Consider the following 24,271-nt stretch of genomic DNA (forward strand, 5'->3'; position numbering starts at 1 on the left):
TTTCCCTCTCAAACTAAGAGAAGAAACAGTTAGAATGTACAGCTGCTTTAAGCAAGATGCACGTCTATGTGTCTTCTTATAAATTAATATTTAACACAATCAGAAGGAAGAACTCTGTGATGTTTACTTACATAGCTTATGATTATCTCTTCATTTGAAACGTATTTTTTAAAAACAGAAAAGCATCTGTTGTTCGGTTACACACATGAATGTACAACTTGTTCACACTCAGGCAAATTATTGAAATATATGGAGACTATGCAGCTGCAATTTCCAGAGCTGTCCAGAGGATTCATTTTAAGAAGAATGGACACTTGTATCGCTTTTCATTGCCTTTAGAAATTTCATCCTCTAAGAACGTATGTCCCATGGAGCAGCTTAGGGCATAACAATACCCTACTTGTATAGAAGCGAGTATTTTTGCCACGTAACAGAGCTGTGTTGAGGCATCCTGTATGCCGGGAGGAGAGTCAGGTAAGAGACTGGTCCTATTTCTAGGGACAAAACAGGAGGTCCAGCATAAAGACGTCCTTAGAACGATGGACTGCTCTCCGGTGCCCGATCGCACGGAATCAAATCAAGCCCTGCAGAAGAAGGGGATCTGGACAGAGATCCTCCTTCTCAAATTACATCCCTTTTGTTTGGTTTCAGAATCTTGAAATAAAGGGCAAGAAGCTGTCTTGGTCCATGCACTTGTGCTACAGAAATGCAGCAGATTATTCTAATGTGGTTTTCTTTCCTTTCTAAAAATCAAATGATCTATTTTCTACAGGTATGAATATCTTTTCCATTACTCAAATACTAAGATAGGCAGATAAGCCCACCTTGATTAAAGACACATTTTCTACATTTCTCCGTCTTATTTTTTTCCTCCCTTTCCATGAAATAGTATTTTAGATAAAATGTTCGAAGTTCATTGATTTCTACTGCTTATTCCTCACCTGCAGCTAGAAAGCCATTTGTGTTACTGCAATTAATTACAGTAGAGATAATTACGGTGATACAAATACAGGATTATAGATTTCGGTTAGTGTTAGGCAGCAGGAGACAAGCTCCTCAGGGAAAAATTCTTGTTTTCATGTAAATGCTTATTAAAAATGAGAAGACACTCCTTCATTTGCAGAAAACTAAAGGGGGAATACAAATTAATTACTTCTCTTCTAAATTGCAAAAATAGCGTAATCTATGTTTCCATCAGGTTTTGGCAGCTGTTATGGAAACCAGCCTATCCTTACAGCAAAAGGCAAAAAACCAGCACTGATGTTGCTAAAGGGATCCTCTAATTTTGTCCGGCTCAGACACTGAAAGGAATGATATTAATTCATAGAAGTGCAAAATATATTATTTAAAGACATGGTTCTAGTGAAGAAAAAGGTGATGCTGAGCGGGAAACTAACCTACGTCTTTTCTGTCCATATTTCTTTCCCCTCCACATATGATGTCCTCTCTTTTCTATCCAGTTTCTCTCAGTTTGTATCTCAGCCACAAATCCCAGTACCTTCCACAATCCTCCTTGGCCTGGGTCCTGCAGTCCTACCCACGAGTTGCTTGTGAAAGGCGTTACTCTGAGAGGTGAGATCAGAGCCTCTCAAAAGGAATTTGGAGACAAGAATTATATATGGATGCAAATGTCACCAATTCCTGTTTGAGTCAATAACGCCTTCCATTAGTAGAAATTAAATCAAATGTCATGGAATTTAGGGAGTTCTTCAATTCCTCATGGTAAACTTTGGCTCAGCAGTTTCTAGAGGTAGATATTACTCTATGCTGCTCTTAAACCAGACCTTCATTGTAGAATATTATCTTTTGGCAATGAGCAAGAATCTGCTCTCACAAGGCTGTAAATCCACCAGAATTTAGCTACGACTAAGGAAACACAGTTTCAGAAGTTCAGATTACTAGGCAGGACAACAGTGCTTCATTACTTTGCATGCCCATTCGAACTGGAAAAAGATGATGTGAGCAGCACTTATTCAGCATAGTATTATAAGGAAATATTCCTTCAAATGCTGTTTGTTGTGGGCAAAATACCATGGAAGAATCATATTCCCATAGGTCTGTGAAGAACACCCTTTTCCCCAGAAGAAACCAGAACCTTGCACTTTTATTTAATGGATGGACACCTCGAGGCATGGGGGGTGAAAAGCAACGCCTCGCAGCTGTTTTTTTGACGACAAAACATCCAAAGATATTTACCGTGTCTTGGCTGGTCCTTGATGATGGTGTAAGTTATCTCGGAATCAAGGGCACCGGGTAGCTCAGCGTGCAGAATTGTCTTGGAGATCTGTAGCATGCCTCCCTGGGGCACCCAGACCAGGGAATTTGTCACCAGCTGAGGACTTCTGTCATTCTGCATGCAGAGGGACAGCAGAAAATGGCTTAACTGAATATCAGCAACGCTGCACTGATGGAAACAGATTTTCAAGTGAAAAGGATCCAGCAGAGTATTTGGGAATTTCTTATGCGTTCAACGCTGGTTGTCTGCTTCAAGAAATGGTTGTGCATCCTTCACCTGTATCCCTCGGACGCAATTCTCACCCTGTAGAACTGACCTTGTCCTCCAATGTTTCTAATTTCCTATTGCTGACTCGAAAACTTCTTGACCTCAATCTCCCTCCATAATTTTGTCTTTTACCATCATCCTCATTCTCTCTCCACTTGACTTTTGACATGACTTGACAGAACTGATCTCCACAGCACAGTGGAAAATTCACTGCTATCAGCATCTGAAAAAAGTATCCAGTCTACTACACTAGTTTGATTGGATCCACGTTTTCTCTCACGTCTCTTAATTTTCATTCTAAAAATACACACTATTCAAGGGTACTTACAGAACAAGAGCTTCTTAACCATTCAAAACTATCTAGATGGCATTTTATTTCTAAAAATACACAGCTTTCAAAGGTACTTGCAGAACAACAGCTTCTTACCCATTCAAAACTATGCGGCACCTCCACTAGCTTTACACAGATCTGTAACTGTTCTCACCTCTTCATGAGCAAACCCAGGTTCAAGACCAACCTCATGCTTTCCTACAAGTTGGGGGAAAATTGAACTAATGAAGAATTTTGGCAGAAACATAAACTATGGCAGTTTTCCATCCTTTGCTTGAACAGAAGCAGTTTAACATTCACGGGACTGACACCCACGGTCAAGTCATCTCTTCACCACTTTTGTAAAATTGAAGCCTGCCCGAGCATCCATCAAAGTCCTTTGCTACTTTGGTGGGTTTTCTAACCTTCAAATTATTCCTGTGGCTTTTTTCCCACATGAATATTTATCCAATAGTCATTCAAGCTTCTTGAAATGTGGATGCAGTAATGGTTTCACTACCATTTTCATATACTTCAGTAACACTACTCTGGCATTCAAGGATTATATTAGCCCTTTTGGGCTCCAAATTACTTTGTTAGCTCATGCTCTGTTGGACACGGCCACCAAAATCCCCGTGACCTCTTCTGTGCCATGGTTCTTTCTTATCAACCCAGTTGCTGTAAACGTGACTTCTCTTCTTGATTTCTGCAGATTCACCTTGAAACTGGCTGTGGTGAACTGCATAATCAATCAAAATCCTGACTGCTCCCTATAAGCGGTCATCTTCCTCCTCATTTACTATTCCACATTATCATGTGTCCCCCCCCAAAACTGATAAACAACTCACGTTCTTCTGAATCTGCAACAGAGACAGCAGAGAGAGCTAAAAAGATGTTTGTGAAAAAGAATCACATTAAAGGACGATTTCCCACCTCCATTTTAACACATCTGCTGAGCAACTTTCACCCCTTTAATTTGTACGGCACTTATTTTGCACAGTGTTAATTTTTAAATGCCGTGTGATTTTAGACTATGTCAGGTCAAGAGTTTCCCAGCACAATGGTTGCTTTATTTTTTTAAAGAATAGTAAAGAAGAAAAGCAGACCCTGTGCCAGCCAAGAGAACCCTGCGTGTATACATATATGATAACTCACCTCTGACCTTACTGATTCGACCACATCATGACATGTATAGGCCTAGCAAAGTATAACTCTCGACCAGGAAACAAACTAAAAAGGTCAGAAAGGTTTTATTGTGTAAGGAGAGAAAAGAGAGACCAGCCACACTTCAGAGAATAACAGGCAAAAAGCACTGTTTGAAAATCAAATATTTTTAAGTGAATGCTAATGAAATACAAGGTTGTGGCTTTGCCATAAACATGGAACCCTTCGGTTTTTCGGTAACTAAATGACTGAATGTTCCTTCGCTGGCCACATTAAACCAGTTCGGCATTTTGTAATATCATTTCCACCTGGCTTTGATGCTGCGATCCCGCTTGTTAATAAGAACACCCTTTTTGCTTGGTCATCTTTAAAAAAACATATTTAGCGACAAGCTATCATCTCATCTGAGTGCTCACCCTGCGTTCAGCAAACCAGCTAGAATCACAGTAGTTTTTTTCTTTTTTTACTGATAGCTGAGCATGATAACAGTGGGAATAAATTGACAGCACAGGAAAAGTGCTTTCAGATAGCTCGGGGAGGCTAACACGCTCCCCGGTCCACGCTTCAGCTACCTGCTCCCAGGTAGGGCACTGCCTTGCAAATATCTCGGAGACCTCCCTTAGCTGGATGTCCTCTAGAGGTCCGATGCACCCCTAAAATAAACATCTTTTGTCTTTCTCCTACATTTCCCCCACGCCTCTCAGGTAAGAAAGGATTCCATATCCCGTCAGCGATGGGCACATCACACGTGGGTAGGTCTGACCTCCTCTGACTTACAGTACATAGCCTGCGATCCTGTTTTCTAGGGCATGGGCTCCTTATTCCCCATTGGAGCACCACTGGTGGTGCTCTGCCAAAAACGAAGCACCAGCAGGTCTCAAATTAACTTCTCAGAAGCTATAATTGTTAGAGAACATCAACAAAAATATTCAGCAGCCCAAATCGTTATTAAGAGCTCTCAAAATAGAGGCCAGCTGTTCAGACTGCAGTAGGTCAATCCAAGTGTTTGGACGGGGGCAAAGAGGGAAAAGCAGGCTGTTAGCAACCAAAGGGACTAAAAAAGGCACCTGGCAGCAAACTAGGCATACCTGTTGTGAAGAAATAAAACCCTCTAATTCATAATAATTGGGAAGTTATGTTGTCCTTCATTTATGTTTTCACACAGCGCTCCTACGGATTAATGTCTGAGAATTATACTGTCTGAGCCCATTGAATAGCAAACCTAGGAACGGCCTTTCGCACCAGGACTTTCTATATAAAACCATCCAGCAGCACGTTACAACAAGCTCTGTGTACTCAGATAAGTTACGTGGTTAAAAAACCACACCTTCAACTCCCACACCTCCAGCCAGGGTCCTACCAGGCTCTTTAGCCACCTTTGGATGCACACCAAGGCAAAAAACCCAAGCGTCTTTGGGTGTGTGCCTCAACAGCACCCTTTCAGAAGCAAACCCTGCACGCATTTCGGCTCCCAAGGCTACTCCACAAAGACAGTAATTAGGGTGAGGCAGGAGCCGGGTATCTGCCAGCTATACCCTCGCTCTGCTCTCACCTCTGTCCCCACCTTCATTCTTCTCTGTAGCCAAGTGCTGCACAGAGACACTTGGAAAGCTAACGAGAGACCAGGGAGCGCAAAATTGGCCAATAAAGGAAACTGTTCTCAGCAATTCACCCTCAAGAACCTGCTTAATCAATAGGAAAAAAAAAAAAAAAGTGTTACAAACAACACAGAGTGGTGTCCAAGCACTTTTACAGTCCTTCTGATGTTACACAGGCTCCTTAGGGCCACGTAAGTGATCTGGGTAAAGAAACCACAGGCAGGGCTGCTTTTATTCCAGGAGTCTAATAACTCAGCACCAGCCTTGAAAGCAACTCCTTTTTTCATTCCCAGACTGATGTGTGAGTCATGCCACTAATTATCATTAATTACTACCGCAGCTTTAAGAGCACCCGCAGGGTCCAAATGGGATCAGTCCCTCCTTGTGCTAACTACAGAGACGCACGTAGCGCATGTAAACCTTACTTAAAATTTTCATGCCCAACTTGCTGTGAAAGGCATCTAATACAGCAGAGACGAGGACAAAAGAGGGATAATATCATCTGCTCCTAACTCCATTTCACAGAGTGGAAGCACTCAGAGATTGCGTAATTCTCAGATCCATACACAAAAAGACTGCAAACAGTGGACTTCTTCTCTGGCAGCTCTATTTTTCATTCCTCTTTCACATTAACTAAGGGATAAGGAAATTTTCAGCTTTTTTTCCCCTTCTGTTTTATTACAATACCAGAATACCAGAACTGAAACGCTTGGAAGCACTTCAGCAACCTGATTTTTTCCAAGGCTCCACGACACATACGGTACATGTTTCAGGCCTTGTTTGGCTGGGGCTTATTTTATAAACAAATGGAAAAGCACCACTGTTTCTAATTTTACTGCTGTAACCTCTATAAGATTTAATATGAAGTGCCACTTCATGTCCGAATGCGGAAGAAACAAACGACCATTGCTTAATTATGAGCTGCAATAAAAGCAAGAAACAAAAGTTAAAATACTTCCTAGTAATTTCTGAATTTAGGTATCCGTGCCCTGTCCTTCGGGAAGTTACCAAAGAGAAAGATGCATCAAGCAAAAGATTTCCGTGCAGCAACGCTGAGTGAAGAGCAGGAGACACCACCACCCCCCCGCAGTACCAGCGATACACCTTATCAGCCAAGTTGTTTGGTTCGTGTGTGGTCATTTTGTGTCTCCCATCATGCTCCCATCAGCCCAGTGACTGGTTTGCCTATCTCATCAGCCCTCTCTCCACCATCCACTCATTCTCTAATTCATCGCCCTTGCCAGCGCAAAACTCTCCCCTGCAACTCCAGAAAATCTTTTTATCAAGTAACCATGGACTTTGAATTGTCAAAGCTGCACAATTTGAGCTGAACCATTCCTGTCGCAAACCGAATATTCAGGTCACCTCCAAAACTCAATCAACCCACTGCTTTCTCCTGTCTCTCACCGCAGCCTGACGGTAATACAGGATTAGTGACACCTCAGGGACACAGTGATACTTTCCCAGACTTCTAATATGCCCGCGAGGGTTTATGCCACAGCAGGTACCTTGGGAGCAATCTTAATGCGGAACAGGATGTTCTGGAAGTGGTACCCGTCATTCACTTGCAGAAGAATTGCATCATCCCGAGTGTCAGAGCCGTCGTGAGCGTAACGCAGCAGTCCGTTGGCAAGGTCATCCAGCTGGAATATGTGGACTGCAGAAGCCGAGTTCCCAGGAGTTTTGATCAGCCGCCCGTGATGTGGAGGCTCTAAAACCATCAGCACAACGTCCTGAGGATTGTCACTGTCTCTCACACCAAGCAACAGTTCTGTTATAGTTCCAATTTTCCCTTTGTGGACAAGGAGGGCCTCATTTCTGAACACATACGGCGCCTGAAACACAAAAGCAGCCCTTAGGTGTTTGCTAAACCTTAGCAATTTGATCATGATCACAGTCTGGAATGGAAAACGTGGAAGCAGCAGAGAATCACTCTCCACATTTCCCCCTCAGCAGGCAGATCTAAGAATATCTAACAATTTAGATCGACTTAGTTACATTAAAATAAGATTCTCATACCACACCAAGCTTAGGAGAGGAAAAAAACTTAAGACATTATACGGGAAGCAATTTAGGTATCATCTAGAGCCTGTATTCCCTTTGCTGTCTTCATGGATGAGAGACAAGGGACACAACTTTGTCGTATTACCAACCATGGAAATGCAAATGGAAACACAGATCCCAACCATTTTGGGAGGTGTACATGTTACAGGCATGTCCGCAGGCACCTCAGATGCTGTGAAGATTTGTGTCTGTGAAGAATGAGTGCAGGGTGGGTTGGGGATGGAGACACACCACATTCTCCCTGTGTATAAGCTACAGCTTCAATAACATAAGACATCTTTCACAGCACTGGCGCTTGAGAATAAGACCCCAGACAACCTGCGTGCCCAGGTTATCTGTTTAAAATGAGTCGCAGAGAGGGAAAAAAAAGGAAGCAAGGAAAAAAGCCAGGAGAGGGAGAATAACCTGCACAGGATACTAAGAGTAGTGAGTCAGACTGAGAGGCAGAAGCTTGAATTAATGTTTCTAAGTAGAAATGAGTCCATCAACTAACACTGAAGGATGTGCTTTTGCTTGTCTGGAACTGATAAAGTCCACCTCAAAGACAGGAAAACTGGGTGTTGTCAGCATCCTTATTTATTTATTTTCAAAGACTCCACACAGCCCTATTCATCCTAGAATGAAGATCAGCTAGAGTCCACATTTCTGCTGGTTTAAATTAGTTCCCTAGTTCTTTGTCATCAAGAAAGTTTAAATCTGCAGTCTCTATTGATCCCAATAAACATCATTTTGTATCAGTAATACCCTGCCTCGGGAGGGGGGTGATCCCGCAAAGTCAAAGCCCTGGGAACATTCAGCAGAGAGCAAACTGCTGCTGCCATCTCACCTGCGTACAACTTATCAGGGTTATTAAGCATTGGCAGGCAAAATTCCTATTATTAAACCTCACTTATGTATTCTGCAGCAGTGACTGCAGCTCTTACTTGGGTCAATGTCCCACCGAGGTAAACAAGAGATTAAACTAAGCAAAGATTTCAGCACCAGCCAGAATCAATAGACGCACAACAGGATCAAAATCCACAGTTTTGCTTACACTAAAGGACAAACTAGAACACGTCTAATTCCCAGAAGTTATGGCATGACTAATATGGAATACAATGATTAAAAGCAACAAAGCGCAATTAAAAAAAATTGTATTTCCTACCCCTGAAGCTACCACATCTCTAGGACCCCGCACCAGAAAAAAACCAAGCAGTGCAAAGTCTCAAGACAGTCAGAGAATCACAGAAATCTTGCATCTCAGGAGGAGTTGTTTCCTATAGGGAACACGACATCTATTAAATCGGAGACCCCTCCGCAGGCCCCCAGCATGGTATTGTAGCGAGCAAGTCAGCAGCTCACCATGTTTTTGAGCTGCTGACTACACTCCTAGGCTCGGCACGAAGCACAGAAGAGCACCAGCACCTTCAGACACAAACCCATCCACCACTGCAATGATTAAAAGAAATTAATTTCTTAAATTACTCGTTGTGAGGATGGGCGCTGAGTCAGGCTTGTAGGCAGGAAGGAGTCAGCACTAAAAGAGAAAGGATAATAGCCAGATTTCCAGTTAGTTTTATCAAGCCATATAAATGCCCCTCTGAGGATGTAAATGGGCCTTAAGAGCAGCAGACTCTCATTTGCACTTTAAAGTCTCTTCACACTGCTAGAATATGCCAAGTAGCCACAACAACTTCCCCTCAAGCAAAGCTATCTGATGGAGCTTTCAACTAGACAGTTTGACTACAGAAAAAGCTCAGTGCAAGCTGCAAAGCCTCCTTGGAAACCTGGACCCCATTCAAGTGAGTCCATGGTGAACTCGCTGCCAGCATGACCAGCCGGGCTTGAACGACTCCTTTTCGTAACGCTGTGCCCTCTCCCTTAATGTGTATCTTCATACCTCGCCGTTTAGAGAGTCTACCCTCAGAAAAGGAGTCACAGACTGTACACCGTCCCTTTGGTGAGGCCCCTCCACGATATCACGCTACAGTCTTTAAATAACAATACTATGAGAGACACGGACAGTTGACAGTACCGTCAACTTGCCTAAAAGCGGTGAGCAGTTTAAGAGACACACTTTAAATAGCTCATGCTGATTTAATTCCCAACTGCCCTAGAACAGAGCATTTAAGTAAATGCTCTTGACTGTCAAAGCTTCCCTACCATAGGGATCAATCATTGTTCAATTGCAGTAAGAGACTGAACCAGACCATCCGCGGAGCCAAAGAATAATCTAAACAGTAGGGACTCCTTAGCCCTCGCTGATAATTGCTCTATGATTGCACAGCTACAGTTCCCCACGCGAGTAAAACTACACGGGACAGCTTCTTCAATCACTTACCCCAAGTCCAGTTCTTCCATATGACTCTTGGCTGCCTCTCAACAAGTGAGAGTTGAGTCTAATTTGCCTGACCTAAACTCCAGCTCAAGTTCTGCCCAGCTCCTTTGTTATCACTGCAAGAAACCAGGGCTCTAAACGGTACAAACTTTGTGGTTGTTTCCAAGCTTGGTTACTTTACCTGTGTTGAAAACGCTTGAATGTTGACCACCTCAGGATGGGAGAAGAACTGTTGATCGCTGACCTTCAAGGAAAACTGTCCTTTCCTAAACAAGTCCCCATCAAGCCAAAATATAGGATAATATAAATTAATGAAGTGCTCTTGCAGGATTCGATAATGATAACAATATTATATATTCAGTAGAAATGACTAGCTTAGTGACAGAAGCTTTAGCTCAAGTTTTTTCAATTATGTTTTTTATAGTATTTTTTCTGAAGATTCACAGCAGTCACAGCACGTAATAAAACACCTTTAACTATGTAATACTATACCCTCATTTCCCTTTAACTAATGTTACCCACATAGGATGGCATCTCCAAGATAAAGTAGCGATTCTAAATGTCAGCTATTCGCTGCTAAAGAAAAATGTCACTTATCTGGCTTCGGAACAGCAGCTCTCACTTTTCAGCATTTTTGCTTCCTATTTACTTTTCAATAGTGCCACACAATAACCTTGAACATAAAGTAGCTGTGTTTCTCACGACAAGATCCTGACATTTCTCTGTGACTACCAGGCAGACAAAAAAAAGGGCATGATAGAGAAACACGTTCCTTAAGCCTAGTGAACATGAGCTAACCCTTGGTATCAGAAGGATACCCTGAAAGTCTCACTGAGAACAATGAACACCCTAATATACACAGGCAGAAATTTAAAACAATTCCAGTGATATCATTCTAGTCCCAAGGCTTTACGGTGATGTAAATCGAGTGTGCAATTTGGCAGGATGACTGGGTTATTGCCTGGCAGCAGAAAAAAATGTGCTTCCTTGAGACATGCTTGCAGTGTGAGCATTGCCAGCTACTAATCACTGCTAATTACCCCAGGATACTAACAGAGCTCATATTGCAGATGAAGAAGTAATGGCTGAATGCAGATTATGCCACAAAGCATAGTGGTGACATCGTTTGAGCATCTTCCTGTCAGTATCAAGAAATTGCTGTAAGAACCAGAGTAATATGCCGGTTTTAAATCCGCAGCAGAGTATCCTAAAGATGAGACAGACTCCTGCACCCCCAAAAGCACAACACATTTGGTATCCAGATCACAGTGACCTCTTACACCAGAAAGAGAGTTCTGCACCATCATTTATACTATGGCACAGCATAAGTACATTGGTAATTTATTTAAGAGCAGTGAGGAGTGTGCTTAACTCTGTTTCCAAGGAACAAGGAAATCTGTGTTCTCTACAGGAACCTGAAAGGAGGTTGTAGTGAGGTGGGTGTCTCTCCTCACAAGTACTAAGTGATAGGACAAGAGGAAATGGCCTCAAGTTATGCCAGGGGAGGTTTAGATTGCGTATTAGGAAAAATTTCTTCACTGAAAGGGTTGTCAAGCATTAGAATGGGCTGCCCAGAGAAGTGCTTGAGTCACCATCCCTGGAGGTATTTAAAAGATGGGCAGACGTGCTGAGGGACGTGGTTTAGTGGCGGGCTTTGGAACCGGTAGGTCAGTGGTTAGATCTGACGATCGTAAAGGTCTTTTCCAATCTAAACAATTCTATGATTTTTTTTTTTAAGGCCAGAGCCAATTTTTTTTTAAGGCCAGAGCTCTGAGAAAAGTTTCAACACAGTCACCTGGATTTCTCTTCGCTGTGCACAAAGCGGACTCTCTTCTCCTTCACATCCCTGTAGCTGAAGTGGTCGCCTTTGCTCAGCAGCTCCTCTTTCCCGTTCACCACCATCACTAGCCTGCCGTTGGAGGGAGTGCTGTCGATACCGAACAAGAGCTGTCCTGTGTCACCATCCAGATCATGCACACCTAGTAAGGAGAGGTCTAGGGGCTTTACCCCACCAATTCCTACTGTGAGGGTACTGTTCACGTGGAATCTCGAGGGATGCTTGCTGGCTAAAAAGAAAGAAGGGAACTTAATTCATTCATTACTGAATGAATTACAGCCGTGGGCTGTGTTAGCATCTTGCCTGTCACTACCATCTTTTGGTTAACAGACCAGACCCTTAGAATGCCCTGTTCATTACTGACCTAGGTGGACAACCGCCATCTCAAGAAGAAATGCAATCCATCCCAACCCCCACTATGATTTTGAGAGGCTTGGGAAAGTCACTTCCCATCTTGAGTTCCACATCACAAAACTCAAAGCCAACATACACTGGCCTGCACTGCAGATGGACTACTAAATCTTCATTTAGAACAAAGAAAAGATAAGTAAGCACTACCATTGATTTAGTAAGGGATTTCCACCAAGATATTTTTTCATTTGTTTTACACTGATGATAAATGATGCTGTGATTGGCAAACTGTGCTTCTATACCTAACTAGTAACTTCACTTAGAAAACCATGTACGTGCACGTTTTAGGAAAAAAAAAAAAGTTGGAGAAAAATAGCTACCGACTTTTAACAGTTAACACAAAACTCCACAAAACTGAATTCTGAAAATGCCACTGAATGATCACTACTTCTGGCTGTAAAATCTGCTGAAAGTCTGCCAGCTCTGTTGCTTTATCATGAGAGACACTCACCTTCTTCACACTCCCTGGTCCATGTATTGCCATAGAAACCCTGGCCACAGGCAGAAACACAAATCTTATTCTTCAGAAACGTGGTGCTGTCACAGAGGTGGCACAGGCTGTCACTGTCACACTCCAGGCATCCAGGAGGACAAGCTGAATCGGATGGAGAGCACAACCCCATTGAGACACTGCAAAAACAATGCAGCCACTGGTGCACAGGGCTGTCCCCCGGGCTGAGAACAGAAACACCACTGCTATTTGTGTCTCACCTACCTGACAAAAACAATCAAAAAGAAGGGGCAAAGAGCTGAGATAAAGGAGTTATTAAGAAGTTCCTTCCTCATTTGACCACTGTTTCCCATTGACTACAGAGAACCTCAGATGATCTTCCGAATGGAACTAACTATTACACCAATTTGAAGGTACTCCAAACACACATTCAAGTACTACACAGCTTGTTAACCCACAAATGCAACGGAAACCTTTCTAAAAATGTGGGTTTAATACTTGTTTTTCTATATACAGTGTGTACACACATACGCACGCACGAGCGCCATCTCCACTGAATCTCATTCCTCCTGAATTAGGCACGTCTAAATGCAGATACAGCCTGTTATCTAATTCTCAGGTGACCGCATCACCTCAACAGCAAGTTTAGCACAGCATCCCAGCGCTTCCTCTTCACCTCAGCCTTGCAGAGAAAAAGCAGTCGTATAGAGAACACAGACCACAACCCTGGTCCCTCTCCACCACATCACGCTCACTTTGCTTACCTGAGCACTTGCGCTGCGCACGGTCCGCGTAATATCGCTTCCCACATTTGTGAACACAATGAGCGTCCAAGAGGAAAAACGGGGCTTCACAAAGGCTGCACTCATCTGGTTGGCGACATTGAAGGCAGTGTTGATCGCATCCTAAAAGTCATACATAAAGAGTTCAGCTCAATACGGCTTTCAGCTCCTTCCTGCCCCGTGCTCTAACACCTCGCAGGAACCACAGCTCTACAGCGTGTGCGTGCTGGAGGGCAGCGAGAGATCTGAAGCTAGAGTGTGCCTTCTGAATGCAAGACGTGCACAAATTGGAAGAGCACGTTGGCAGCAGTGATTAGAAGTAACGCTCAAGAAGAACTCACGCTGGCAAGTGTCTGATTCCTTGTAGAAAGCTGCAGGGCACTGTTCCACACAAGCTCCTTCGTGGAGAACGTAGCCCTCCATACACTGCAGGCAGTCGGTCCTCTGGGGACCTTTACAAGCGTTACAGCTCCAGTCGCACTCTGGAAGACAAAAAAATCAATGCAGGGCAGCCCTTTGTGAGGTGCTCACCCTATACAAGTGCTGAGCACTTGGGTCTACAAGCTATGGGGATATAAGCCCTATGAACAAAGAGAACAGTAAAAAAATGTTAAAGAGAGAATAAAAAATGAAGAAAGCATGATTTGTACCGAGTGTTTTATTACAACTCAAGATACAGGTGGGGTTTTTTCCCCTCTTGGACTTAACGTGTTCTAACTATGTCAAATTTAAGCAGGCTTGGCTCTTGTTCAGCATTCAGACCTGCTAACACCGCCACAGTTTTGTTGCCCATAAAGCCTCACTTTATCCCGTAAGCAGCAACGCTCCTTTTCTGCCAACACTGAGTTTGTTGCTCGTTAGCAGTTATCCACCCTGCTTCATCAATCTCACGCTTTCAAATGACTCTGACCAAAAGCAAACAAAACCGTCATCCCTCGTAGTCCAAATGCCCCTCTGCAAAGTCCACTGGCCGGAAACACGCTGGATCCAGCTGGGACCAGATCTGCCTTCACACGCCCTTGTACTATCTCCCCTCCAGTCTTCAGCAGAGTCCAAACCATGCACACGTGCCCAAGGACTGTTCAGGCTGCCAACACTACTGTTTGTTTCTTGGTGGCACTTAAAGGGTCTGTATCAGCAATTAATGACAGACACATTTGGTTGATGAGACAGACAAACAGGCAAGAGCAAGACGGGGGGAACCAAGGACTCACTGAAGTGAGCTGAACTACTCCAGTCCATGCAGCGTGTCCCAGACGAAGCCAGGACAAGAATCCTGCCTCACTGCAACACCCTAAACGCCAAACAATATCACCTCTCTGAAGAACCGCAATGTTAAGCGGACAGACGCTACTCAGTGAAGTTAGGTTCACTAAGAGAGCCAGCTGGAAATGAACACTGAACAACCAGTAATTTGTATTATATCCTGGTCTTAGCGGTGTTAGCTGCAATAAAGCCACGTTATCCTCACTTATTTCCATTATGGAACCCTCTCCTTGGGAGTTCTGGGTATCTTTCAAGCCATGCGTCTTTTAAATCACTCCAAACTGTTGTTTCTGCAGTCATCCAGTGATGCAGTATTTAATAAGACAGAGAGAAGCAGGTAAGTACACAAGGCCCTATAAGCACTCTAAAAAAGATTTTGCCTGGTAAGCTCGCTCGTTATTCAGCTGACCCATGACTAAATGAATTGCTGGACCTGACCCTCGAAAAGTTTGCTGGCTCACTTACTAAATCATTTACAAGAGAAGGATTTGCAATAATCTTGTTTCACTGAAAGGCTGAAGTATGTGACAGCAAACTGCCGAAAAAGAGAAAAAACTGTAAAAGCCTCGCAAGTAGTCTGTCACCAAATGACTCTCTTTCTCCCACACTTTTTAAAACAGGCCATCTGCACACATCATGCTGCAATGTAACCGATTCTGAGCCAAGGCACTTGCAATTTTTTTTTTTCTTCCCCTTTTTTCCTTAAGCCAACAACGTATTTTTCACCTCTGCAAGTCTTGCTGGAAAAATCCAGATAATATTGCTGAGCGCAGCTCTCGTACTGGCATTCTCCAAACAACAGGACCTTAGCTGGATCTCTGCAAGACGTACAGCCGGCAGCTGATTCACAGCTCAGGCACTGCCTGTTGCAAGCTATGGAAAGACAAAGAAAATAACTGTAATTACTGACGCACCAGCCAACCGTACAAGTAAAAATGGTATTATCCCGTAAGCCTCGTTACTCCTCTTCTCCTCTTTGACAGACACCTGTGGAGACTTCAGAGTTTTTGCTTCTTATGTTCCTTTTCACGGCCTCCAAAACATAAAAAAACCTCCTTCCATTTAGAATAGACTGTTATGTCTCCTCACACTGCTTCTTACACTCCTCTTGAGAGGTCAGGGTAAAACATTGACCTTGAATTCAAATCCCCAAATAAGAGCTTTCCCTGCCTCTGTTTTTCGTATTTTCTTTAGGTAACCTGTGTTTCATGCGATTCCAGACTTATAAATGCACAAATTTGGAGAAGATAATAGACTGCTGCAATCCAGTGAGCAAAACCTTGGTGGGACCAAAGGCCCGTTTAATTTCACTTAATGTTTCCACCTTTTCATTTGCACACAGCGTGACATTTTGGAGCTGCAGGGAGCAAATAAAGCTGCCAGGGAAAAAGAATTCAGGGATTTACTGAATCTAGGATCAAAGTCCAGAGGTCCAGAATATTTCAACTCACCTCTTTGATGTCCAGGGTCTGAACTTCTCAGGAGGCTGTACTAACAGCCAAGCGTACCCAGTGGTGATGTCAGAGCTCTTAGTTGATTCACAGCAGAAGATATAATAGCAATGTGCTATGAAAGGTCGAAAAAGATTTCCTAGCCCTTTGCTTGTGCACTGAAAACCTCCCTCTAATTTCAGTGAGATGAAATTTTATAAAAATAATATGCAGGAAACTCATGGAAGTCCATATGTCTAATTGATACAGACAATGGTAACTGCCCTGCGAGCAAGTACAATGACGGTGTATGCAAAAGGGACCGCTAAATTCCTGGCCAACTACCCCTGCGCGTCGCTAAATCCATACAGAGTCAGAATCTTTGGCCAAGCTCATTTCTCCACTTATGATAAATCAGAAAAAGCTCTGAAAACACAGGCCCAAGTGTTTAAACTAAAGAATAAAGCATAGCTGGCCATTTTTAATGGTAAAAACAAACAAAATCTCTCATAGGATTTAGCGCAACTACAGTTCAGGCGCTAAATACTGACATTACTTGCAGTAACATGTCGGTGACATGTTAATTGTAGAATACTAATTTGGTGATATGTCAATTGTGGAAATGCACTTCGATTTGCTTCTAATTCAAGACAGAGTTTTACATCCACAAAACCTCAAAATACCAAAGTAAATGTGAAAATACCCACGTTGCTCTCATTGAAGCGAGAGCCCAGTGTCCTTCAAAATAGTTACTTGTTCTAGCTTATCTAAAAAATGTCACAGAAGGTCTGTATTTTACTGAGGTACAAATGATTTCTAATAAAATGTTTACCTAAAGAATATAGTAGCTGGTTTTACGTGCTCTGGTGAAAGTCTGATTTCAATTAACTTAAGAATACTACGTGGAAAAAATGTACGCTTACTATTTGTAAGCGCCACAAAAAGCCAACTATTAAAAGTATGATAAAACACTCCACATGAGCTCTAAATCTATAGAAATCGGGTTACCCATGGAGGCACGCCAGAACAGTAAGCAAAAACTGTATTTGAAAGTGATCCTGTCGGCTTGTTTTATCAGCATGAATCCATATCTGCATTTTTAAACCCATGGAGAACTTGCTAAGCTTTGCATTGTTCCTTGGCCAGTGTGTTGTTGAGCTTAAAAATATCCCTGAGAGTCCATACATGCACTCAGCACCTCTCTGAACTCCATTCCAAACCCGAGTTCCTCAAAAGTGCAATGCGACTAAAATAAAACATTGAAGAGAGACCGAATTTTCTCAGCCTAACAGCCAACCTCCGTTTAAACAATTTTCATTACCTCTAAGTGGTAGTTTTCCAGCAGCCCGGGACAGTTTATATCTACATGGCTTATCAGCAGTACTTCACTTGAAAAGGCACAAGTGACACTTGGAATGACAAAAATCCAATGCACCAACACACTTTGCCTTGAGCCTCCTGCCACAAGGATTACACACACTTCTTAAAAAGCCAATTGCAATAAGGAGATTAAAGTAGTTGAATTTGCTTGCGAAAATCTATTTGCATTTGAGCTACTGAACCAAATTCAGGAAGGGTACAGTCCTCAGGAACATTCCACTTCTACCATGATGTCCTGAGGGAGAAGCTATCAATAGGAAAGTTTTCATTAGAAAAAGGCATTTTAATTAGGAAGAGAGGTATTCTGGTGTAGTTAGCAATAAGAGAATCCCTACTGCAGGAGAGAACAGTGAATATCTTGTACAGCTTGTACGAAACTAGCCATGGCAGTGAGAATCCCATGATTCCTTTTTTTTTTTATTAATCTTTTTTATTACCTTCCTTTTTCCATTATTATGGAATAGCCTTTTTTTTTTTTTTCTGTCAACGGAAGATTGGTACAAAGTCTTCCACCTATTTCCTTGAACTTATGCAAGGTGTCTCAATTTCTACTGATAAGATGGAAATAATAGTTTCAGGAGAACCATATATTTCAACAAAAGGCAGGTAAAGCTGACAACCATATCAGCTTCCTCCTATAGGACCTCAGCAGTAAAGAAATTGGGTCTAGATAGGATGACAGTGATACCTATACTTTGTGCAGTGCAACAGAGCTGTTTTAACACAAATCAGGATAATTTAAATCAGAGCATAGCAGGACTTAATAAATCTGAGTGTTCGGGTTCACAGCAACCAAACCTCTAAAGCACTCACTCATTTTTAGGTGCGTGTATTACAGTGGGTCAATTCAAGCAGGGTTTTTTCACATTTTTTATGTCTCTGGGCCATACGATTTTGCATTTTGGAACATCAAGCCCAATAATTATGTGAGGAATAACCCAACTGATATCAGGGCCAGAGCGAACATAAAGGAAAAGAGAGGCCCCGAGAGATTCACAAGGGATAGCAGGGGTAGGATAAAACATTACTGGATTTAACACCAAATCAATTGCACCAGATCATTAGGAGGTAAAAATACTGCAGCTCAAGTCAGTCTGGACTGTGCCTACCAAGCTGTACCTCGTTTCTACTGAGGTTTTACGTATGGAAGAACGTAGCATAAATGTTACAATCTTAAAACAGCTTCTATGGCAGGTACCGGCAGGCTGTACAGTGGGGAGGGGGTTTGCCTTAGCAAGAATTGATTAAAACTGGTCTAAACTTGTCAAGGTTTTACAAAGCCCAGAATCCACCAGTACTTTTGGTCTCTTCTCTACGGACCACCTTAGACAACAAGGAAGCCTACGCAAACTCTCCTTCACATTTTAACTACGGGACCCCAAACCTCTTGCCTTTGAAGTCGATAACAAAACTGCAACTGTGTTCAAATTTAAACCACGCTGTAGGCTCTGTTTCTAAGGCAGCTAATCACCTCTGTCAACTCACATCCAATTTTTAGGCATTTGAAATCTTTCTTTTTCTGGCAAGAGAAACAGTAAGTGAAGGAACAAGAAAAGACATGTCGGTGAATACATCGCGGAAAGGAGAGAAGGCTTGGAGAGAGAGACTCACGTTTGCAGGTCTGTCTGTCGTCCCTGTAGTATCCTGGGGAACAGACTGGCACACACGTGCTGGTGTGGGAGAGAACCAGGCTGGTGTCGCAGGAAGAGCAGGAAAAAGGACCCTCGCCGGTGCAGGTTCTACATGAGGGGTGACACCCTGTGGGGACAGAAAAAAGAAATGTTTCTGTTCAAGGGAAAGTAGGTCTTTGAGCAACTTTCACAAGGTTCAGCGGAAGCACTCTCAGAGACTGAGCATGGTGACACCAAAAGTTTCCACTAAGTCTAAGCCCTTAATGGTGCACAGTGCTCAGAAGCAGAAACAGTCAGTCCAGCTTGTGACAGATGGATTAAACGCGTTTATTTGTGCTCTGTGTGCCACACACACAACCTCTCTTCCCTCCTCTCCTTTCTCTCTCTTTTTACCCATTCCTCTTCTCTTCAACCTTCCCTTCTCCTTAAGAACAACCCTACAGGATTTGGCCAAGATCTGTCTATCAGAAAAGAGTAAAAAAAAGACAAGCGTCTATCAGTACCTCCCTCTCATGCTTTCTCTCAACTAGTTTCAGGTCAGATCCTCCTAAGTCTGATGTGCTTTGTCTATTTAGGAACCATCCAGTGCTTTTCTGACAGCTCCATACCTCCCTGAAGATTTACATCCACCCCTTCGGCAGGAGTTGCGCAGCTGCTACCTATTGCAGAAAGCAACACTGAGAGAGAACGGTCAATCTCTACGCACCCTCTCTCCACTTCACTCATTACTTCGTAGGTCTCTCTCATTTTTCCCCCCTCCTAAGGTCTCCTGGTTGTCAGGCTGAAGCACTGTGGTCGACTCAGTTGCTCACTGTACGGAAGCCCTTCATCCCCCACATTCAGTCCTGCTGCCTTTCCCTTCTGGGATGAGCACAACTGCTCACAGCACGCAGCTCCTTTCGACAATGGCAGGCAGAACAAACTCTTTTATTCCTCTTTCCTTTCGTACTCAGACCTAACATCTGACTTGCCTTTACTGGGATGCCATTTTCACAGGGGGATGGATCATTACGTCGAGATCCCGGCAAGGATGCCAACATTCTGTGTGTGAGGTTAGAAGCGGGAATCCCTGTGTGCCTATACCGAACTTACACCTCCTGCTTTACTGCCCACTCAGTCTTACGGCATCCTTCCACAATTCTTCATCGCCAGCAATCCCACCGACTGCCTCGAGTAAGGAAGGACATTACTATCTTTTTCTTTCCCTGCATTTTTGAAGAGATATTTTTATGCCACCCCTCTTGTTTTCTTTCACTGTTTCCTTTCCATCCCGTTGTCTCCCACTTCTTGCGCTTCTTAGTCTGACTGAAGAGATTTAAAATACCACAGCAGATGAGGCCAATGTATCCTATTAATTTCTCCAAAGGGGGTACATACTCACAAAATTATTCGTCTGTTTTATTTCTTGAGAGGCCTTTACCTAAAGATTGATGCCATCATTACACCTACCAGGCCAAATTCATCATGAGTGAAAGCGTGCAAAGAACTCAGAGAAGCGCCAGCATTATGCTGTGCTGGAGATCTTCAAAGCCAGCACAAAATGTAATACGAGCTTTGACGCAGTCTGAATAATGCAAAACTTCTTTTAAATGAAACCTTTATGCCAAAGGAAAGAAATGTTATCCCTAGGCTTAAATTTCCAGGAAGGCGAAATATCTCTTTCAGGGGTCCTTCCAATTAAATGACACAGAGTATGTTTCATACATCACTGAGATTTCACTTGTCAAAAACAGGTAAATAAACACACCGCTCCTGGAGTGCTGGAGAGAAGCTCTGAAACACGAACCATCAGTTGTCAGACTGGATTAGGAAATGCCACTTCCTGCAAAAGGAGCATCTACATCTTGATTCTAATATGCGTAATTTCTGTCTTGCTTTCTTTCTCTTAAAATAAACTGCAATACCCTTTGCTCAGTGGGGGTTAAAGCACTGCGTTTTAACATGTCTCCGTTGGCCACATAAGAAGAAACGCAATCTACTTCTTCTAAGAGTCCAAGAAATATAAAGCAGCTCAGACAACGACTGCAATATGAAACCACATCAACAACAAAAACTGGAGGAGATCCAGGGACAGGTGAAGGCACAGAAGACTAGAGGATAAAAATGTGCTATCAGTGCAGCTTCACCTACGCAGCTGGAATACTGCATCTATCATGCTAGCCTAAAAGGCTGAATGAAACTGGCTTTTTGTTTTAGAAGCTGCTACGAACGATCGCCTTTCGGATCATTACTGTAGCAAGACAAGTCTCTGTGAGAGACCTCGGCTAGGATGATGTTCCATCTCAGGTTGCAAACTTCCTGAGAAGTTGCTACCAGCTAGAGTTCTGCCTTCTGCGAGCAGAAGTTGCATGGTCCTTCGAAGCACATAGCTGGAAAGTATTTTCAAGTGTTAGTATGCCAGCGCTGTGCTGGTACCACACAAATTGAAGACTTGGTGATGGGTACATGAAAAGCCCCTGTTTAAAGTTATCCTTTCTTGTCATTAAGAAGCCCACCTCTTCCTAGGAGCGATCTCAGGGCAGCTACCCTACACAGAACATAGTGTACCGTCATCCTATTCTCTGTGCCACTGTCTTTGAGAGATGGGATTCACCAGAGAGAAAGAGAAAAGCTCACCTTCACCTCCTCCTCTCAAGTATACTGCTGTCCGGTACTCATTACACTTATTAATTGTATTGTCACAGCAGATTAGGTCCCAGTGGCCTCAGCTTGTGCTCAGGACAGTACAGCACTGTCTATCTCAAAGAACTCACAGTCTGAAAGCAGACACAGGTTACGAGGAGCAAGGAGAAAGTGCTGTGAGCCAGCTGGCACAGTTATTAGCCAGAAATTATACCTCTAGCCCTCAGTGCAGTGTCCTGCCAGCTAGACAAAGCTTCTCCACTAAATAGGAACCATTTCATGGAACATCTCGCAAGGATCCAGGCTGTCCCTTGCAGCTCCTTGAGGCATTTGTAGGGACTACTCACTTTTGCAGGCACCATTCTCCGCGTAGTATCCCACCGGACACTCAGGAATGCAGTGATCCCCCAGGAGGAAGTGACGGGCGTTCTGGCACTTCAGACAGATGCTGCCGGTGTCCCGCAGGTTGGCCACACACTGACGGCACAAAGGGTGGCAGTCTAAAGGAAGCAGGGAATAACAGACACTGTGATCACAGAGGGACAAACCAGAACTGCTGAGGGGAAACACACTGCTGAGAACTCAAGGAAGACATGAGGGACGTAACTTTCAGAGCCCCTTTGTGCTATCTGGGGCACAAGGGCTGGGATCAGGCGCTACGCACTGCACTTCCAGATGTCTGTAAGAGAGATGACCAGAAATTGCCACATTCAAGGTGCATTGCTTTCCTCTTGCCCTCAACCCCATCTTGTGCTCTTCCTGACCATCACAACGTTTTCGCTTTTCCCCAGCAACCACATTCTCCGCATCTCTCCTGCCCCATTCAAGCATCTTCTTTCCCAAGCTTGGGAAAGCTTTGTATGAAACCAGTTCAAAGCTCTTCGCTTTCCCCCAAACCCTTCTTTGATTTTAGGTGCTTCAGGTTTATATTTAACCAACTATGCTGGCAGCTGTAGGCATTCACCTCTCTCTGCTCCCACTGTTGAAAAATGAAGAGCACAACCTGTGCAGCTGTATGACCTTCTCCCGTAGTTCTTACTGTTCAGATTTTCCCACACAAACGAGACATCCATACCCTGAAGAGGCCACTGCAGACCTCAAAGCCAAGCCAAGAGCAGCATTTAGAGTTGCATCAGAGTGCCTCCAAACCTTTTCCTTTTTTCATTTTTTTCCCCAGCAGCACACAAGCTTGTGTCTCCTGACCTCTGCCTGAACTTAGGTGCTTCAAAAGCTTTTACAACAAGCCTTTTGTATGCACAACAGTGCAGTGTAAGGCAACCTGGAAGCCAAATTAATCCTCATTATGGTAATTCAGAAAATTATAAAGGAAATGACGACTGTCTTGAAAGAAATGTAATAATGAGGCTTGATTTGAGTACCTGGCCTCTCGTCAGATTTCTACTGAAGGTTTAACTTTCTGTCTTTTGTCTCTCGTGACAGCATTACTAGAGATTGTCAGGCAATCTAATTTTACAAGCTGAAGACAGGCTCACAGCGGAGTCCGCAGGAATTCTGCATCCATACCTGCAAGAACATAATAGCGGCTGGAGTCCAAACCTAGTCCGACTTCTATACATTACACATAGATGATTATTACCAAACACTGGTGGAAAAGCACAGATGCAGCTCAGAACTGAATGCAATTCTGACTGCATGCAGGGATTCAAGGTCCTTAAAGCAGCTGCCTCCTCCACCTCCTGACTTTACAGGGTATACAATCTATCTAGTTTCGGCCTCACACTCTCAAACCTTGCAGATGGGAAATTAACAGCCAGAGGGGAGGTAAAGGTGTCCAAGAAGAAACATTATGCTTAAGATAGTGACCCTGTAGATTCTCAATCCCTCACTGCCAGGACAGTGGCAAGAAAAGAAAAGCAGCACATGGGGTCATGCTCCCAAACTTGGTGACAAACCTCAAACCCTTCTTAGAGCGGTTACGGCTTACAGGGGTTATCGTATTGCAGCTTCTGACTGCACAGGAGGAGAACTCAACACCCAAGGCATCATCCCACAAATCTTCACTGCGAAAGATCCCAAACCTGTGCTGACATCAGAGTGGAAAGACCTGCCATCTATCTGTAGCCTCACTGAAGGATCACACGCTGCTCACCATAGACAGCAAGGACTAAGATATTACCTGAAAGGCCCTGAGCACCATATGTAATTTGTATGCATAAGGCTGGAGGTGGGGTGAAGAGTTTTATGCACTTATATTCAATAAAATTTACATAAATCCAATTAGTTTCTCGTGCTTCCACGTTTACCTGGCAGTATGTCTACTCCTCTTATTGTTAAAATAATACTCTTCCTGTTTATTCTCTTGCTGGAGCCACTGGTCTCTAATTGACAGCTTTGGCTACATAAGTAACCAAACTCACTGTGTATGGCCAATAAACTCCATAAACAGAGCACAAAAAGGAGAAAACTTAGGCTGTCCAAATAACCAATATCTGCTGTAAATAACTAGACTCTCCCAAACTAACATTTAAAAAGCTAACTATCTAA

General features: G+C 43.3%; 1 protein-coding gene across 1 annotated transcript in view; it reads right to left on the reverse strand.

Annotated features, from left to right (window-relative positions):
* FRAS1 (Fraser extracellular matrix complex subunit 1) overlaps positions 1-24,271 on the reverse strand; it is a gene marked incomplete at its 3' end in the record, with an annotated part of 102,952 nt that overhangs the window by 35,495 nt on the left and 43,186 nt on the right. Inside the window, exons 20-29 of the mRNA XM_009879515.1 lie at positions 22,114-22,266; positions 19,125-19,271; positions 15,430-15,576; positions 13,779-13,919; positions 13,420-13,560; positions 12,656-12,799; positions 11,752-12,022; positions 10,138-10,222; positions 7,084-7,410; positions 2,197-2,350 (exon numbers count right to left, since the gene is read on the reverse strand). Coding sequence (XP_009877817.1) covers positions 2,197-2,350; positions 7,084-7,410; positions 10,138-10,222; positions 11,752-12,022; positions 12,656-12,799; positions 13,420-13,560; positions 13,779-13,919; positions 15,430-15,576; positions 19,125-19,271; positions 22,114-22,266 — 1,710 coding nt within the window. The remainder of the gene's footprint in view (positions 1-2,196; positions 2,351-7,083; positions 7,411-10,137; positions 10,223-11,751; positions 12,023-12,655; positions 12,800-13,419; positions 13,561-13,778; positions 13,920-15,429; positions 15,577-19,124; positions 19,272-22,113; positions 22,267-24,271) is intronic.

The sequence above is a fragment of the Charadrius vociferus genome, unplaced genomic scaffold, assembly GCF_000708025.1.
Source record: "Charadrius vociferus isolate BGI_N301 unplaced genomic scaffold, ASM70802v2 scaffold1010, whole genome shotgun sequence".
In the NCBI taxonomy this organism is placed as follows: domain Eukaryota; kingdom Metazoa; phylum Chordata; class Aves; order Charadriiformes; family Charadriidae; genus Charadrius; species Charadrius vociferus.